General features: G+C 35.5%; 3 protein-coding genes across 3 annotated transcripts; 2 read left to right on the top strand and 1 right to left on the bottom strand.

Annotated features, from left to right (window-relative positions):
- Nucleotides 1-2,482: 2,482 nt before the first annotated feature.
- On the top strand, nt 2,483-4,051 carry LOC133702147 (polyadenylate-binding protein-interacting protein 2-like). Its single transcript, XM_062126387.1, has 3 exons — nt 2,483-2,643; nt 2,991-3,399; nt 3,672-4,051. The coding sequence occupies exons 2-3, from the start codon at nt 3,045-3,047 to the stop codon at nt 3,833-3,835; spliced, it is 519 nt and encodes a 172-aa protein (XP_061982371.1). The 5' UTR covers nt 2,483-2,643; nt 2,991-3,044; the 3' UTR covers nt 3,836-4,051.
- Nucleotides 4,052-9,755: 5,704 nt separating this feature from the next.
- Nucleotides 9,756-11,595, top strand: LOC133701207 (protein JINGUBANG-like). The gene has a single exon (XM_062125043.1). It carries the CDS (start codon nt 9,963-9,965, stop codon nt 11,220-11,222), a length of 1,260 nt encoding a protein of 419 aa, XP_061981027.1. The 5' UTR covers nt 9,756-9,962; the 3' UTR covers nt 11,223-11,595.
- A 2,290-nt stretch (nt 11,596-13,885) lies between these two features.
- On the bottom strand, nt 13,886-18,916 carry LOC133701617 (ubiquitin carboxyl-terminal hydrolase 24). The gene is made up of 7 exons (XM_062125593.1): nt 18,515-18,916; nt 17,559-18,236; nt 17,061-17,239; nt 16,237-16,484; nt 15,335-15,480; nt 14,805-14,981; nt 13,886-14,349 (listed from the first exon to the last, which is right to left on the bottom strand). The coding sequence occupies exons 1-7, from the start codon at nt 18,527-18,529 to the stop codon at nt 14,161-14,163; spliced, it is 1,632 nt and encodes a 543-aa protein (XP_061981577.1). The 5' UTR covers nt 18,530-18,916; the 3' UTR covers nt 13,886-14,160.
- Between the last annotated feature and the right edge of the window lie 298 nt (nt 18,917-19,214).

A 19,214-nucleotide genomic window follows, 5' to 3' on the forward strand; every position in this document is an offset into this window, starting at 1 on the left:
TCGCGCCAGCTTTGGGGGGCTGTGGGATTTGAAATTGGTGTTGGTATGGGCTGGGCCTTAGCTGGGGTAGTATTGTGATTGGGCCTTAGATTGAAAACTAATTAGCAGGTACAACTTTTATTTTTTTATTCCATAGAATAGAAAACATACCTAGAATTTTATAACTTTGATACTATAAAATGGAATAAGAAAGGTGGGAAAAAAAAGTGTTATTACATCAGCCCATTTTAAAAGGTTAACTTGATGATTCACAAATTTGAGTCAAGTTTTAAATTAAATTAAGTAGAAGTTGATTCAGTATGACTTGATTTGTTATGTTAATTTATGACATGATCAATACCTTGTTTGACTATTAAAATATTAAAATGATATCATTTTAATTTTTTAAACTTAAAATGATATCGTTTTTTATTAACTCAAGTTAATTCATCTAAATTATAACTCGAACCTTAGGTTGAGTCATGAGTCAGGTCGGGTTTAATAACTTTAAAAAAACTATTATTTTATTGATATGTTTGTGCATTGTTTTAAAATCTTGATTGGCCTTGTGGATCGACTTGAGATGCGACTGATCCAGGACCTGAACAGGTTTAGGTTGAAAAAAAAAATAGAAAATGAAAAAAACATGGTTGCCCTAGTCAATAACTTGAGTTAGCATGATGACCCGATCGACTTAACTTGACTTATTTAAAACTCGATCATCAACCCGTTAACTATTTAATTATTTATTTTATCAAAACTGTATTGTTTTTATTTATTTTTTTTAAAAAAAGGTTGACTCAAATCGACTTTCTCAATTTATGACCTGGATTTTACTCCGAATCAATAATTAATTAGGTTTTAAAACTATGTGTTGCGTTAATTCTACATTTAAAAAATTGCCCAAATGCTACTTCATTTAAATTTGGACAAAAATGAAGAATAAAGGATCAATGCTAATAAAACAAAATAATTTTACTTTGTACATTAGAATGGTGTGAAATGGCTGTGGTAGAAACATAGAGTAAAGTCCAACCCTGAAGCAAGAGGGAGAACCATGGCTATGGATTATTTCATTTCTCTAGCTCCATCAATTCTGTCCCATGCACTTTATTGACATGGAAATAAATCCAACCAAATATAATACCAGTGGAGTTATAAGTTTTATTTAGAAACAAAACAACTCCCAATTAAAAGCACTATTTTAAATGTTTTTTATATCTGAAGAACAGTTTGAAACGCATAAAAAAAAACCTAATCCTCATGCTCCTTGATCCCTCGACTGTTTGAATCTCGAAGTGTTTCACATGCTAACGCATATTACCTACCAGATTATGGATAAGCTTTAGGCATGCATAACACCCTCCTTCAAAAACTCTATACAAAACAACCATGCATGGTCACCATCTTGCTCACGCTCAGACAACAAATACCACCACCGGAGAGGGCGAAGAGATCATCATGGCAGTCTTGAACGTCGATTTCATGATGTTGGCTACTTCTGCAATGGCTGGAATCTTAATTTCCAGCAACAAAGTAGCCCTTGGCCAAGAATGCCATGATGACTTGCAGGGATTGACAACACATTGTGCTCATTAAATATGTTCAAAGACTAGGGCCACCGACCGACGGACCCATCTCCAGCGTGTAGTAATGCACTCCGAACTGTAAGTTTTTTTTATATATATTTTAAAAGTATTTAAAAAAAATTAAATTTTTTTATATTTTTAAATCATTTTGATATATCATGTTAAAAATAATTTAAAAAAAATAATAAAAAATATTATTTTAAAATATTTTAAAATAAAAAATACTTTAAACATGACTATATTTTCAAACATGACATGTCTCTCATACGACAAAAGTAGCTCATGTTGCTGAATCCTGTGGCATACCACTTGCCAATGGCGCCAAATGCGGAAGTAAGTATCCTTTTTTTTTCCGGATATTTATAAAAATTTAACACACGAATCGGATTCATATGAATCAAAATTGTTCAAGATCTTGTTTTATTATTGTTTATTTATCCGCGAATGAATTCGTTCGTAGTTTTCTAAGTTTTTACATGTTTGATAGTATTTTTGAATAATTTTTAGAAGTCCATTTCACATAAAAAAAATATTAAATTAATATTTTTTAATTTTAAAAAATGAAAAATAATTTTCACCGCAATTTCAGACACAATCAATTAATGTGATATGATTTACAGATTTATTCAAAGATTTTTTACCCTGTAATGGAGGGCAATTTTGCCAATACACCTTGCCATTCTTGTCCCCCCATCACAATCATCTGTCCCTTTCCACCGTCTTTTACCTGATAAACTTCAAACTTAAAAAACACGAAAATAAACAAAAATATCTCTCTACTAGCCTCAAATCAACCGTCCGATGCCCACCAATCACTCTCCACCGTCGATGCTGTTCCCCATCGAAAGTTCCAGTATCATCCTTATCCACTCCGACTCCCACCACGTGTCCGTTTTACTCACCGCTTTATCCTTTAAAACCTTAGGTTCGGAAAATCGACCAGGCTCGGACTATATATTTTCCTCCCAGTCCAGATTCTTCCTGTGTCCGTTAACAGTAATAACTTCCACTAGATTCTCTCAGTAAACCTTTCTGATCGCCACTTGAGAAATTTAAGCCCTTTTTGGATCGAAAGGTAAAGCAATGACTATGATCTCATTGCTTTGCTAATTTATATCTTGAGTGGTTTTTTCTTTTTTTGAATTGGTGATGAAAAGCTTTAAAGTTTGTTGCTCTGTTGTTTTTGTGATGATATTGATGGATTCTTTGTTCTGGGGTTTGGATTTTTGTTGTTTTTTCTGTGATGACTGATGTTTCTGTTTCTAGTTTTTTTTTTGTGATTTGGGATGATTCGTGAGATGTTTTGTGGTTTTATGGGGTCTAGGATTCATGATCCTTGATTCTTTGTTAAAAGGGTGTTTGGATTCGATTGGAGATAACCGGTTAGGTTTGATGATAAAGATTGACTCTTGATTGTTGCAGTTTCAGGGAAATTGACTATTGTTGTGGTTGGATTGATTGAATAAAGGTGGTGAAATGGCTACTCTGATTTCTGGAAGAACCACATTGAATCCTAATGCACCTCTCTTTATCCCTAATGTGTATCGACAAGTGGAGGATTTCTCACCGGAATGGTGGGAACTTGTGAAGACCTCGACTTGGTTCAGGGATTTTTGGTTGAGTCAACATCCAGAGGAGAGTTTTGATGGCAGTGCTGGTGCTGATGATGATGATCTTACAGATTTGATGCCGGAGGATTTGGATGTTGGTGTGGAGGAGGAGTTTCCTAATTTGGAAGCTCAGTTTGAGGAGATGGTCAAGTTGGCTGAAGCTGAAGAGAAAACTGACTCTAGCGCTGCCGATCCCAAAGTTGAAAGGAAGCCTTTAAATGGTATTGTGTTTGTTTAAGATCTTTTCTTGTCAGAGTTGGATTGAATTCTAATAGCATTCAATGTTCGTAGGCACGAATACAATTAGCTGAGAAATGTGATCAGAAGATTGAAATTCTTTCACTGAAGTCAATGGATCTTTGTTTTTGGTAGTTCAACTTTATCAACTTCTTAACTGCAATGGATCGATTAATATCTTAAGCTGTATATCATCATCATTCAGAGTACATAAGCAATGGCATTCAGGAAGGATAATCATTTTTTGTGTGAACAGGTCTTGTAATGGATGTGAAAACTTTGCTCAAGGACATGAACATTCCAAAATCTCCCAAGGAAAGAAGTCCCAGATCTCCAAGAACCCTTGCAAAGTACCAAATGAAGCCACCACACCGCGTTGTTGCCAAGCGCACAGCGCTGTACATTCACCAGCCTCGCTGAAGGAAATGCTGGATAGTTTCAAGGTTGCATTTGTTGCAACATCGCTAACATCAAGTAGAGTCAGTAGACTTGCTTTTAGCTGTCTTTGTACATGCAAGGTCGTACCTTTTTTCGTGTCTTTCCTTGTGCAAGTTCATGTCTAGCTTTCAATGTAAAATTTGAATGGAACATGTTTAAAAAAGGAATAAAATCAGAAGTGCCTTTTGTGAGTATTAATCAGTGAGTGTTTTCGGGTTGCATGTTGATGTTTTTTTATGAGTTTTTGGATGGTTTTGATGATTTTGGATGCTTTTAATCATTTAATGTAAAAAATAAAAAAAATATTTAAATATATTTTCAATTAAAAAGTTTTTTTTTACCGTGATTTTGTTCAACAACGAGGGAATGCCTTGTCTAATTTGGGATCACTGAATTGATTTTCACATGGACGGGAGCAAAGGTAAAGAGAAGGTAGGGGCAGGCATCCTTTTGGATTGGATTAAAAATATCTAATTAAATGGATTTTCTCCAAGTTTTATTTGTTGAGAGAGAGCAGGAGAATAATTGAAGAAAATTTATAGTGCCTGACCTGTACCCAATGAGTGAAATACATGGTTGAGGTTGTGATTTTATTGGACTTGTGGGTGGCATGTCTATGACTAGAATGGGAGTAGAATATGGAAGTACATGTGGTAGCGCACTTCAGGTTGAGGTTACTTTTGCTGTCACATGTTGACTGTTCTCTTGATTCTTATTGAGTTTTGAAAGTTCGATTGGTTTTACTGCGCTAATGGAATTGGGTTATGGGATTGGTAACCAATCGCTAGTTTCATGTATTTGAAGCGATTGCTTTTAGTGGCACACTAACTGTTATTGAGTTTATGCTGCTGGTGTATATATTCTTTCGTATGTTGATTTGGTTTAGACTGGCTCTGCTGTTTGTGGGACAACAAGTGCATTTTATGGATTCAACCATGGTATCTACTGTTCTTTCCATATTTCCTCTCCTAATTGATGAAGAGTGTTTTAATGTACTCAATACGCATTTCATTCATGAGGCTAAAACCTCGTAGTTGTAACTGCAAAAACCCTTAAGATAAGCATATACTTTGTCTCGAGAATGCTGGGAAATTATTTACCATACTCAAGGCAGTGTTCCCTCATTTCACCTACATTTTGGATCTTCTTGTACTGGCTGTTATTGGTCTTGCATCAATGTTAGAGGGAGCACTTGACCGGGTATGGTGTAGTGGATGATCTTTCTAGGATGCCTACAAAAAAAAGGACCCTCGAACAATCATGGCTTGAGGCAATTCCGTTATGCTTTGATTCTTAAACCTTGAAAACACTGCCAGAAAAATAAAAGGGACATTCAGCAAGGAATCCATTTCTGAGTTCATGGCTCTCCTCTCAGTGCTCGATCACTTCAATATGTTTTCCATGTATGCAGGAACTTCTTTAAGACTGTCTTCTTTGTCCAGTATACTTTTCTTATTGGACAGTTTTTATTGATTTACTGATCAAAATCTATTTGCATATGCAGGCACCACCTGTAATAGTATTCTCTTCAGCTTGTGCAGGAGTGGCAGGTCAGCAATACTATCCTTAAATTTTCTTGTGAGAATCACCATGATTTTACTGGCATCTAACTACAGGAATGTCATAATGGACATGGAATTTTATATCCGTGAAAACTATGGGGTTTGTTCTGTAAATGGCCATGGCTATGAGAAATATCCTACTGTTATAGATGTGCGATGACTTCCATAGGAGGAAAGAGTATGTCCCCTTCTGGGACTCTGTTCCTCAGGATTTCCTTGCGTATCTACGAACTTAATCACTAGAAACCTGTAGCGACTAGCTAGGAGAGGATGATGCTGTCTGTCTATTGAGGCAGCAGTCAATCTGCAAGAGACGAAACACGGTTGGCTGGTGACCTGCATGTTGACTGCTGGCTAATGCATGTTTCAAATTTCAACCTATCCTTAATCTGTACTCGATAGCAGCTGGGCTTCATTTCCATGGACATGACATTGGAGGAATTAGCTCCATTTTCTTGAGATACAGTTATGATAACTGGTCCTGAAGCCGTTCTTTGTTAAAAGTAAAACTTATCTCATTGCTTTGCGACAATGTTCATCTGTGTATCGGTGGCTGCGCAAGCACATGTACCTTTATCATGTCTGATTGTTCTGACCAGGCATTTTGTTAGTGGATTGCATGGTGGTTTAGTGTTTATTTTGACTTATTATTCAATGTCTATCAATGCTATAGGATTAAAACTGTATGGACGTTTTCCAAAGGGCTGATATCAGTTGCTTGCTATGGATTCTGGATTCTGTTAGTTTTTGGCTACAGTGCCTTTTAGAGACTCCTAACACTGGCTCACCTGGTTAAAATTCAAATTATAGACTTGATCCGATCAAATCTCAACCCTCAATTAATTATTTTTCTTTTGAATTTTTCTTATCCAAACAAAATTGTTTTGATTATTTAAAAAAGAAATCTTTTTTGAGGCTTCCTCGATGATTTGGGTCTTGCCTTGAATTAATTGTTGACCTAGGTGGAAGAAACTGGAGGCACTGTGTGGAAGAGAATATACTTGGGTTTCGCAGTTGACGCTATTAGTCTGGTTTGGGCGTCCAGAGGCCTTCTCTATCCCACCTCCCCCCCCAACTAAATTCTAATTTTATGGATTAAATGTTGTGATGATTAATAATGCATATATTCTCAAGGAGGATATCATGAAGATTCTATGATATGACCAACTTAATACTAAAGTTATAAAACTTATCTCGGTTGATATAGATTAATTAAAACAAAATAATTTTAATTAATTTGTGATGTTGATCTTCGGACTAAATGTTGTGGTGGTTAATACTATTAAACTTAGCTAATCTCATGACTAAGTGGATTGAGAGGTTTAATCTAGATCAATTAAAAAAAAATTATTTTAATTTAATTTTTTAAAAATAATATAAATATTATTGTTTTGACAAAAAATAAAAAGATCAAATCGTGTTTTAATATAATCATCTAAATTTGATTGTGTCATGAACTCTCATATGATTTAATGATATTTTTTGAAATTAAAAAAGCCAATTTAATGATTTAATGATAAATGGCATAAATATTGGTAATAAAATCCAGAAGCCCAGTTTGGTGGTAACTACTGGTTGGTGAGTGTAAGTACGAGGTATATATATATAGAACTTCCTTGAAAGCTTGGCTGTGTGTATCAGGTTTTCAAACTTTTTTCTGGATTAACATGAAACATGACCCGAATAAATTAAACTTTAAATTTCAAGTTTTTTGGATCAACATGTTCAGACTATGACTGATTAATTTTTGTATTAATTATTACCAATCTTGACGTTGGATCTTCCATATGGTTCCTTGATACCCAAGTAGTCCAAGCTTGCATGCCTTGTTAAATATTTAACCAGCATACCAAACACGACCAACTATACTTGCTACAGGAAGGAACATCAAAACATATATATATATATATATATATATATATATATATATATATATATATTTGCTTTCAGACAACGTTCTAGCAACACATGGAACAGAAAGCTTGTTTTAACCATGGCAATATATTCTATCAGCAATATCACCGAATCAAAGCATAAAAAACCCCCTCTTTCTCCCTGGTTGAAACATGTGTCACTGTGTAACCATTGTCGTCGTTTGGACGGCTTATGCCACAGCTTTGCAGCTCTCGCATGCCTTGAAAGCAAACCCTTTTTTATGTGTTAAAATCAATTAATTTATGCATGCTAGCAGCAGGGAGGGAGAGGGTGTCTGCTCATTTTTCCCCTTGTAACATGTATCAACCCTAGTGAAACATGCACGCATGCATGTAATGATGGTATCCGTCTTGAGAAATAGATTAATTAGGCCGGTTATAAATTTATTTTTTAATTATTACAAGTTTGTATTCTTTTAATACCATTAAAAATGTATATAATTGTTAATTTTATAATTTATAAGATTAATTAAAATATACACACCCATGCTAATTAAAAAAAAAGTTTCATGTTATACTGTTTTTTTTTTTAAAATATCTAAAACGATCGATATGGTTTTTGCGACTTTTAAGAAATCCAAAATCTCAGACAACTCGCGATGATTTTCCGAGCAACTTCTTAGTGATGGGACACAGACAACTTCATCCATGTGAGAGAAGTTTAGGAGTAAAATAATGTTGAAAGAGACGTGGTTTTGTTATTACATTTCCAAGATAATGTGCTAATGACCGACCACTTTTAGCTTGGAAGTAACCAAAAGGTTAGGTGCTATAAACAAGCTTGATTAGTGATTTATTAATCAAAAAACTAGTTATAGAGGCTGGTGGTTCCCTGTGATTAATTGAATTTAAAGGATTTAGGTGGGCTTTTAGCATCCCTCTCTCGATGATGATTGATTCTTTGTATCAAGAACCTGTTATGTGATTGGTGTGAATCGTGTGAGGTAATGACGATTAGTGCTCCTCTAAATCTTTAAACTTATGCACCACATCAAGAATGTTGCTGAGAGGTTCCAGGTATGTATAATTGTTAAACATGGTTTACAGGATTAAACATAGTTTAATCCTGTAAATTCGATGACTTAAAGTATGGTTCAAGATGTTTTTAAGTTGAAGTGGGAAATATATTAACTTAATAAAACCCGGTTAATCAAATGAAATTGACGCATAACTATTCAATCAAGCCTGATTAAGTTAATATTAAGAATTTTTTTAAAAAAAAATGAATGAAAACACATCATTTTAATTTCTAATTAAATCAGTGGCTTGTAAATTGATTCAAAGATCCAATAATTTAGATTTTTTTTGTGTCAATCCCTGAATCAACTATAAAAATTATGGTTTTAGGAGTTATCTAAGAGATTATAAAAATAAAAGAATAATATTATTTTATTCTTATTAGAAGAATATGAGGCAGCTCTTTGATGCACAAAACAAAGATTTAGTGTGTCAGGTTACGAGGAAGAATGTCGGGATTACTATGTTTCTGGCAGAAGCAGCAAGGTGGTATGGCCCTGCGGCTTCAGTCTAGCTTTGGTTTAATCTGTTTTTTATCATAAATTATTTATTTTAAATTATTTTTTATATAATTGTTTTAGATTATTTTAATGTCGGAGGTTAAAAATAAAATTTTTAAAATAAAAAAATATTATTTTAATATATTTTTAAATAAAAAATATTTTAAAAAATATTTACCATTTACAAATAAATACAGCCAATTAAAGTTTCTTTTTACCCTTAGATCTGGGCAAATAGCTTTGTATTCAATCCAGCTATATTTTCTTTCTTTTATTTACTTTTCCTTTCTAATCATAAAAATTCGAGGAGCATTGAATAATGAACCACCATGGAAGGCAAGAATCCCTCTGGTTGACCATCAATAAAGAATAGTCTCAAAACTTAACCAGGAAGTTCACAAGTACAATCAGAAATTTCCCAGAAAAAAAACAGAAATTTACCAACTTGCTTGTAAGAAAATGATCGAACCCGATGAAGAAATAAATTAATTTATTATAGATTTGTTGAGAATGATTCTAACTAGTTCATGGTGTCTTAAAAATAGAAGATGTTCTATTGGATCCCAGTTCGATAATGGTCAAGGTGACATGCTTTCCTGTATTATTAGCACCATCCTTTGTATAAATTCAACTTTCTCCAGCAAATTTCCTTGGAGTCCTTGTATCTATAGTCAAGATATTCTTTTCTTTTTATTTATTTATTTATTTATTTATTGTCAAATTGCAAAGAAGAGTTGAACACAAGGGTTTGTCTCTCGTGAATATAGAGATCCCACAACATTGCCATGATTGCTAAAAAAACCCCTAACAGCTCAATCCACCATTAAATAACGAGTAAAAAAAAAACAGAGGTCCCTTGGGCCTTAACTTACTTTTCATGATCAAACTAACATTTTCAAAGTAGCCGTTGCACCTCCTTCTTATACCATTTAAATACTCTCTCACCAAATACTTTTGCTTTCCATCAAGAAATCCGTGCCCCTCTACGCTCCCCTCTCTCTCTCTCTCTCTCTCTCTCTCTCTCTCTCTCTCTCTCAAGACAAAGAAACACCCTTCTTCAGACCAAGAAACAAGATTCAAGACTGGTTTGTCATTTATGGTCAGTGCTCCAATGGATCTCTTTGTGTCAGAAATCACCACTCCTTCAACCCCATTACTGTTTGCAGCAGCTACAAGTACCATTGGCATGAGTACTAGTAGCAGCAGCAGTATTTGCAGCAGTGAAGATAGCCCAGCAACATCATTTCGCTTTGAGCTAAAAGATGAGGAGTGTCGTAGTTATCCAAGCAAATCTTTATCTGGGGCTTACTCATATAGGCCCCTGGCTGTTTTATCAGGTCATGTTGGGTCAGTTTCTTGCTTGGCTTTATGTGGGGAGTTTATTTTGAGTGCTTCTCAAGGCAAGGATATTATAGTTTGGCAGCAGCCTGATTTGAGGTTGTTTACAAAGTTTGGTCAAGGTGATGGTTCTGTGAAGGCATTAGTGACTGTTGGTAGTAAGGTTTTTACTGCCCATCAAGATAGTAGAATTAGGGTGTGGAAGGTGTCAAGAAGGTCTGAAAATGTGTTTAGGCTTGTTGATACACTGCCTACTACAAAGGATTATTTAGGGAAGTTTATGAAGCAAAGTAATTATGTGCAAACTAGGAGGCATCATAAGAAGTTATGGATTGAACATGCCGATAGTATTTCTTGTCTAACTGTTTATAATGGGTTGATTTATTCTGGTTCTTGGGATAAGACTCTTAAGGTTTGGAGGATATCAGATTTGAAGTGTTTGGAGTCAATTAAGGCTCATGATGATGCTATAAATGGATTGGTGGCCTGTAAAGGGATAGTTTATTCAGCATCTGCAGATGGGAAAATTAAGGCTTGGGGGAAAGAGGGAAAGAGTTCACATTCTTTGAAGGGGATTTTGGAGGGTCATAAAGATGTTTCACTTAATTCAGTAATTGTTTCAGATGATGGAAAGTGGGTCTATGGAGGAGCATCAGATGGGTTTGTGATGGGGTGGGAAGGGAGCTATGATTTTTTGAGTTGGAAATTGGTGTCCGAGACAAAAGCACATCAAATGGCTGTTTTGTGCATGTGTTTAATGGGGGAGTTTTTGTTTAGTGGATCTGCTGATAAGAGTATTAGCATATGGAAGAGAGAGGCTTTTGGTAAGCTTTCTAAAGTTGGGGTCATAAATGGCCATGAAGGGCCTGTCAAGTGTCTACAAGCATCACCTAATAATGTTGGTAGCGGGTTCTTGCTTTACAGTGGTGGCCTTGACAAAAGCTTAAGGGTCTGGTGGGTTCCCAAGCAATCTACGGCACAGAATACAGAGGAAAAATCCATCAGCTTGTGTTCGTAAGATTTTCAAGGTGTCAAGTCTTGAAGCACTGATTCCCAGTATTTTTTTCATGTGTTTGCAGTGCTTCTAAATTGTTCTTATAGTTGTTGATTGATATTCAAGTGTGAGAAGCTTAGGGAAAATTGAAACTTTAGAGGATCAGTTAAAAGATTTTTTTTTCCTTTTTTTTTTTCCAGATTTTGATTTCTTGTTATGTTGTTCTTAGGGCTTAAAAAGTCTATGGGATATGTTAAGAGTGGTCTGAATTAATTATTTTTTTATCTTCTTTTTTTCCTTTGAATGGGGTCTTATACAGGTTTTACATTCTATCAATTGTAATTAGTTTGTTGAAGGAATCAATCAATGAAATAATAAATATTTATTTTGTCTTTTACATGATTGATTTGCATGATTTCAGAGGTTTAGTATAGTTAAAAATTCCTGACTTGGAATCTGTGTTTTGCTAAGGACAAATACCACAGAACATGGTTTTGTTACACATAAACCTGACATTGCTACCCAATCAACACAGGAAAATAACTCTAAAATATGTTCTCAAGTTTATTGGAACCTTATTAACAAAGAGTTTGGTTTAGATAAGCCAATGATTCGTTGCCTTAATGGTGTAGTTTCCTTGGTATTTTGTATTTACTTTATCCTGTTTTCTTTTCATCCTTGATATAGATTGATGCGAATGATCAATTTTCCTGATCTGTATTAACATTTTCTTCCGAAAGCCGAGAGCGGAGAAGACTTATATGTTTTGATCTAAATCAAACAATCTATTCCTTGACACTAACCAAACGCAACAGGAGCTGAAAAGAAAACTAATCTTCATTGTTTAGGCATCGCCTGCTGTTGTTACTAATTTAAACGGTTAAGTTGCCTCTTGTCATTGTGGTTTTCTTGATCTTCTGCAGCCTGCATTGAAAGGCTTTTTGGTGTGGCAACGCTGGCAAACTACACTAACAAATTATCTAAAGCACTTTACAGTATTAACAATGATAATCTTGCAACACTAGTGTACCATGCTTTGTCTAACAGGCTGGCTGTCCATACTCTCCCTTTTCCCATTTTTTATTCTCCACTGAAAGAAACGGAGCCTAACAAGAGGATTCAAAAATATTGCAGATAGAAACAAGGTTGGACAACTGAAATTTTCAAGAGTGATGCTAGCACATTGATTTGGCATGGTTCTATCCATAAGACTGATCCGTCATCTTCTTGCTTAGCATTTTCTTATAACGCTAAAACATCAGATGATACAAATTAGATTTGAGTTATTTGATTTTTTGAGTAGCTAGGGAAGTTTTTCATCTGTCAGCAATGGAGATTCCACAGTGGAATCTACTCCTTGGAAATGGGAAGAAATTTCCATTTTGTTTTCTTCAACTTTGTTTTGCTAGGAGATGCAAGTCAGAGAAAAAAACTGAAACCAGTCCCTTTCTCTTCTTTTTTTATCCCCTGGCATTTGTTTTCTGTCTCGGGATAAAGAAAGGGAGATACTTGGAACAAAAGTTACATGTCCCTTCTGCCTTTTTTATTTTAGAATGACAAAAACTCACTTCAAAACCTTTTCTTAGACAAATTTACTTTTATTTCCGTCTTTGTCATTTCAAGTTTCAACTAAACATGTCTCTATTCTTTTAAATATGTCTCTTTGGTTTTAAGACACTAACCAAACATAACCCATAGTTTTCACTGTAGAATTATATCAAAGAACCTATATTTCACAAGAACCTGCTCCAACAAGTCTCAAGCAATAAAGTAGGTTTTGTTGGTCAATTGTCGGTCAGGATATAAAATATTTTAGCCGTTTCCAATTCATCTTTGGACCAGAAAATGTCCCTAACAGGAGAAATTAAGGGCAGGATGTTAACCCTTCTTAAAGCAACCATTCAGCTTGTTTAACCCGCAATCAGTTTATCAATGTTCTGTACACAACAACCAGTCTAGCTTTAGCTACACTGCTTTATCTCTTGCATTGTAGCTCAAACTGAGACAATTGCTACCGTAATGGACCACAAAGGGAGAAAAAAAACTATAAAAGAGAGGAATATTTAAAACAAATCTATTGATTCATGTGAAAGGAAGGAAGATACAAACTAAAGCAATGACTTAAATAGGTCCTGCTTACCAGAACAGTCTTGGAGAAATATTTCACTTTTCTTCAAATATGATGTCTCCATCTCCATTTTTCTATTCTTTTAGTAAAAAGACTATAGAAACCTATTAAACTGGACCACTCTATGCTTTTATGCATGTTGAAAAACATTTCATTCTGAGTTTTATAATAGAAGAAATCAAGCAGCCATTCAAGAAACGACCAAAACTTTGAAGGCAGCCAACTCGGATACCATCTTTGTGTATTATCTCTATTCCGTTCTTTAGGGACCATTCGAAAAGTTCAATCAGCCAGCACAAGCACTTTTTGAAAAGAAACAATTTGCTTTTTCAATTTATAATTTGGTTCAGTAAGGCTCGTGATAGGTTGCCAAACTTGAATGTAATTGAGAATTTATCATTAGTATTATCTCGTGTAAAATGCTTGTTTGTTGGAAAAATGGAAATGGAACAGAATCACAGCCTAGCATTTTTCTCAGCCGACAGTCATCAAGCAAACTAATTGAACATCACCTTTCAAGGCTTCAGTGAGAGGTTATGGCACCTTTTAGGGGCATTCATAATATGAATCATTCTCTAAATTAAATAGCAAGGAGTTCCATATGATTTTGTGATTTCCATGAGATTACATCAGTTGCATTCACAATATAAAGCTGAAAGGTAGAAAAATCACTACAACAGCTATTATTTCCATTCGCCTTGGGTATTAGCATTTTCTGACCTCCATCGAAGTGTCTGATGATACGTAAGCAATAACTTGCCCATTAAATACCGGAATGCAGAAGATTTCTTGTTTTTACATAGTGAATTAATGACAAAAATCCTCCACCGCCTTCTAAACTTGTTTGTAAAAGAGAACGTAAGCCTGGTCATGCAAAACCTTACTCGTTGTGATGGCAGTGACAGATGCATCATCAAAACGTAGCCACTGGCCATTAGCATGGCGCACATCAGCTGTATAATGACCTTTTGAAGGCTCCCTCCCGTGATGAGTTACTGTGGCAACTAGTTCATACTTTCGGCTCTGTAAATGCAAACAGAAGGAATCCAGTAAGAAATGACCCAGAACATTATTCTGACTTCAATTTGATTTGACAATAGAATAGCTGATTGCAGAAACTGCATGCTAGTAAAGAAAGATGACTGGCATTTAAAAAAGAACGCTTTAAGCTTTAGATAATGACCTATCACCAATGTACAATGAATACATGGAAGACACTTGCAACCATATAAATGTTGCATGGTGAAAGTGGGAACTGAATAAAAAGTAGCAGACCATTTGTGAGAGGATCGCATATCCATTATAGGTGTGCAGATTAAACATGAATATTACACATTGGTATTTTGTAGCGATGTACAATACTCATGGTCACTCTTCAGTTCCCTATTAAAAGGGTTGTAATTTGTTGAAAGTGCAACTAGATTTCTTCACCAAAGATTATGTAATATGAGAGGAAGAAAAAGATACGAGGTAGTTACCTCTGTCGATGGGGAAACAAGTAATTCCCGACTCAGAATGAATTCAAGAGGAAAGTGCACAGGCTTGAGCAACTTGGCACTCCCTTGGCTTCCATAACTAAAACGCATCAAGTGCAATATCATTATCTTTGAAAGTGTCTGTATTTTGACAGATTTTTTTGCAGTCACCACACCACCCTGTGAGATATGGCAAAGGGTCAGTACTTGGTTATCGCAAAAAATGTGCTAACCATATAAATGTAATCTCTATCATAATTTTCTGTTCACATTATCATCCTTATCAGAAGGACAAGTAGTTGGGAATTCTTCTTCAGCCAATGAGAGCGAAAATGTAAATGCACTCAGAAAGAGCCTTAACAAATCCTAATGATTCTACAAAGTTATGAATTACATGCCATCCATCCAAAGACTCCCACTATGATATTGCTTAACAATGTCACACTCTAGAATATCTTCATAGATGTACAGTAATCTACCCAACCATGATGCAGGTTTAAATTGTTTTCATTCGTTAAGGAAGCAGGGAATACCTTCCCAATTGCAGAAGTCCGGTACCCTTCAAGATTTTCAGGTGCAGAGAACAGATGGAGTGCATCCTCGATAGTGCGAACAGCTTCAACGTGAATATCAAGGTGGAGCAACAAAAATGGTTGAACTGTTGCAGAAGCTTTGTTTCCTGCACCACACAAAAGAAACATTAAGGACATGACACCAGGATGAAGCCATAGGGACTACACAAAAATCCATTCCACCATTTTTTTTTCCTATCAAAAAGAAATAAAAAGGATAATAGAAATCAGTGATGGTCTGAAAGCATTTTGATGTTATGTCGTATTAATTTTCTTACCCCAAGTTTGATAGCTTAAATAGCACTTCCTTACTGATCTAATATGGTATCCAGCAGGAATGGAGATAAGAAATGCCATGCAACAAGCTGGCATGGTCAGCCAGATGAGTTAGGGGAGATAACGGGAGGGAGAAGCGAGAGAGGGAATCAAGTGATTGCCTTACATTAAAATGGTTCCATTTGAATCAGATCATGTAACCACAGTTCTATTGGTTTCCTTGCCCTGTGCAGCTGTGCATGCCATTATAAGCAGTCACTAGTTATAATTCAATTTTCATAGTTGACTAGCATGCCCTTTTGGACAAGTTTGCAAGTTATTCCATCAGAGTAGTGGGGACAAAAAAAAAGATAATTAATAATAAAACTGTAAAAAATAAATAATTTATTAGGATCATACAGGGAACAGGAGAAGTACTTCAGAATGAGAAATGAGGAAACAAAGCAATTCTAACACCCAGGTGATTCTCATCCTTTAGATTGCCCAAAAAGCTAATTAGTTCTGAAGGAGAAAACAATAAATATATGTAGATTCTTCTAAGGAAAAAATGAAAAGAAAATGAACCGAAAGATAGCATGAACTGATACCTCTTGCCTTAACCACACTTCTCAACTGTCCTCCAAAAATATCACTTAACTCAGAAGGAATGAAGCTTTGTGTTCTAGTCACTGCAGATTTGTTTTTTGGCCCCACTGTCTCCCATTCATCTTCTTCTGTAGAAGAAACTACAGAGGTTTTAAAACCATTTGTACCAGAGGATTGTCCTTCAAGCTTAAGTAATTCATCATGCATTTGATGCATGATGAAACTCAGAAACTCCTGCGCATCTTCCTGCCTGAACACATATCATAGAAAGAAATATCAGCAGGCCTGACCTTGCTAGATGCTAAGCATGATAAATTGTTGTGGCATCTATTTTCAGCTTCTATTTCATCTTGATAGTGTACCTGTACTTTATTTCAATTGTTGTCTTTCCAGGGTCCAGAATCACCTTTCCATAATTAAACTGTCTTAAGGAATTCTACAAAATGAAATTCTTGTTTCTGTTCGCTCCCAATACACTGAATCATGTTTATTTAGATTTCCAAGCGTAAAATCAATAGCAAAGGAGGTTATGGAAGCAGGGAAAGAATATATGAGGTATTGAACTGAAGAAAGTCCTACTTTGAGGATAAAAGGCACACATGCAACATTACATAAAATGCATGCAGTTCCTTCAAACTCGATCCCTATCTTTGTACTATGATTTCCTGGGAAAATTGAAAATAAAAAAGGCCATTCAAAACCATCATATCCTAAAGGCGTAATTTACTATCATTCCAATTTTCCACCAGGAAAACTTGGTAAGTGCAGAAGGCTATACTGAATGAATATAAGATAGAAAAGTTATAAGAACAGTGAATGCACAAACCTTGGCCGTCCTGATATGCTATTTGGCACATCTGGGGTGAAATTTTTAAGAACAGCTTCAAACATGGCAGGACGAAAAGGCCGACCAGTCTCAACAGCATCTTTTTTCAAGTTTGAACTGGTTGGCATGTCAAAGTCACAGACGAACTCTGAAAATGCAGTCAATGTAGGAAAGCCAGCCTAGCAGATCATAGTTCAACAAAAGCATAGCTGTCATAAGCATGTGGAGTTTTTTACAAACTTATTTGAATTTGATTAATTCTACTTATAAGATTTTGGAACGATTAGAAAATTACAAAAACAAACTATTCATTTTGAACAACAAAGAACAATTAATCAAGCTCAACAACAGGTTTTACAAGGAGCTCTAGTATCAGTATAACAAAATAGACAGCATGTTTTCTATTGCTAGTGGTCTTATGCATTGTTATGATAACCAGGTCCACTAAAACCACAAAGAATCAAAAGAAAAGGATAGGAAGAAATTAAAATGACAAACCTTAGGGATGTCACGGATTCTAAGCTCCTGCAATAGCTGCACAAAAGGGGAACAGGATAAGAGCGCCTGCAGGGTCGCATTAAGAAAGCAAAGATTCCCTGTATTAATCAGGCCACGGGGTAGCAAACTCATAACAGCAGGAAGAGGCCCATCATTTGCTTTCCAAACATCCTCTTTTCTCACATGTATTGACGAATCATTGCTAGTCCCATCATGATCCCCATCCTTAATGCCTTCACTATCAAGGACATGAAAGCTCGAACTTTGCAATGGACTTGCGGGACCATCTTCCTTCTCAGACAAGTGCAAAGAAGTTAAATCGATACTCTCAGTTTTCAAGACATCCACACCATTACCTAGGGAAGAACCATGGTTCGAATTGCCTATGCTTCCATTTTCTCGCGGACTTCCTAACACCCCATCACCTTCCTTGGCAACCTTCACATCTTTTTCCTTCATAACTGAACTCTTAGACTGAGAAGTAACATTTCCATTAGCAGAAGCCAATTGCGTATTCAATGTGGTATCAAAATTACCAAAAGTTATTCCAGTTCCAAAATTCAAAGACCCAAATCGCAGTTCTATCTTCTCTACCGGCTTTTCGACTTTGCCAGGTGATTGCTTTCCCAGCAACGATTTCGTTTCATCTTCAGTGAATGAACCAAATACCAGTACCTTCTACAGTAGTATGCCACAAGTTACCATCACAAATCACAACAAAAAATAAAGAAGCAAAAAAACTAAAGCAAAACAATCATCAATGAATCTGGGCATACACAAATTACTCTCGTTACCAAACTTGCAACACATAAAAGTTCCAAATTTTAACTAAGTCAAACCCATTAATTTTTCTCTCTTTTAACCTCATTCAAGACAAACCCACATTCAAAAACCTCAAAAAAACCAAGACTTGAAGCACTAAAAGACAATGAAACACAAAAAGAGAAAAATCTCACCTTAGAGTCGCTCATGTTGTGCAGAAACCAGAGCTTGAGAACCTAGAAAGAGCGAAAAAAGCTTTGAGGTATAATCAGTGTTAAAGTTGTCTCCTTTCTGGACTAGGAAGGCTAACGAAGCAACAAAAACGACAGGCCTTATGATAAGAGTTAGAAGGGTTTGAGACCAGGTCCAGAGTGAACAAGAGAAAAGAAGGTGGTGGTTAATTGAAGACATGAAAAGGATGCAAAATTTGAAGAACTCGGAGAGAGAGAGCATTTAATGATGGAACTCTCTCTTTGGTTAAGGAAGAAGAGGAAGCTTATGCAAGGGAACATAGAGAGAGGGATGGAGGGAGAGTGGGGGGGGAGGTGGGGTGGGGGGGTGGGAGGGGGAGACTGTTTTTTGTGATGGGTTGATTCTTGGTTAGGGTTAGGTTTGTTATTTTGGGTTCTAAATAAAAAATAAAAGAGATGGGTGTGTTTGTTTCAATTGATACGGTGCCGTGCTCGAGGTTTCTCGGAATTTTAGAAATTTTGGAGGAAAAAATTAGGGTGTTCAGAAAAAATCATCTTGTGTAATATATACATTTTACTCTGCATGATACATTAAAATTAAATAATATGGATATGTGAGTTAAAAAATTTAAGAAATTAATATCATAAATTGAATAACGGTTAAGATTTTTAAAATTGGATCAATTTGACCTAACTCGAATAT

Source organism: Populus nigra, chromosome 8 (genome assembly GCF_951802175.1).
Source record: "Populus nigra chromosome 8, ddPopNigr1.1, whole genome shotgun sequence".
NCBI classification, from domain to species: Eukaryota; Viridiplantae; Streptophyta; class Magnoliopsida; order Malpighiales; family Salicaceae; genus Populus; species Populus nigra.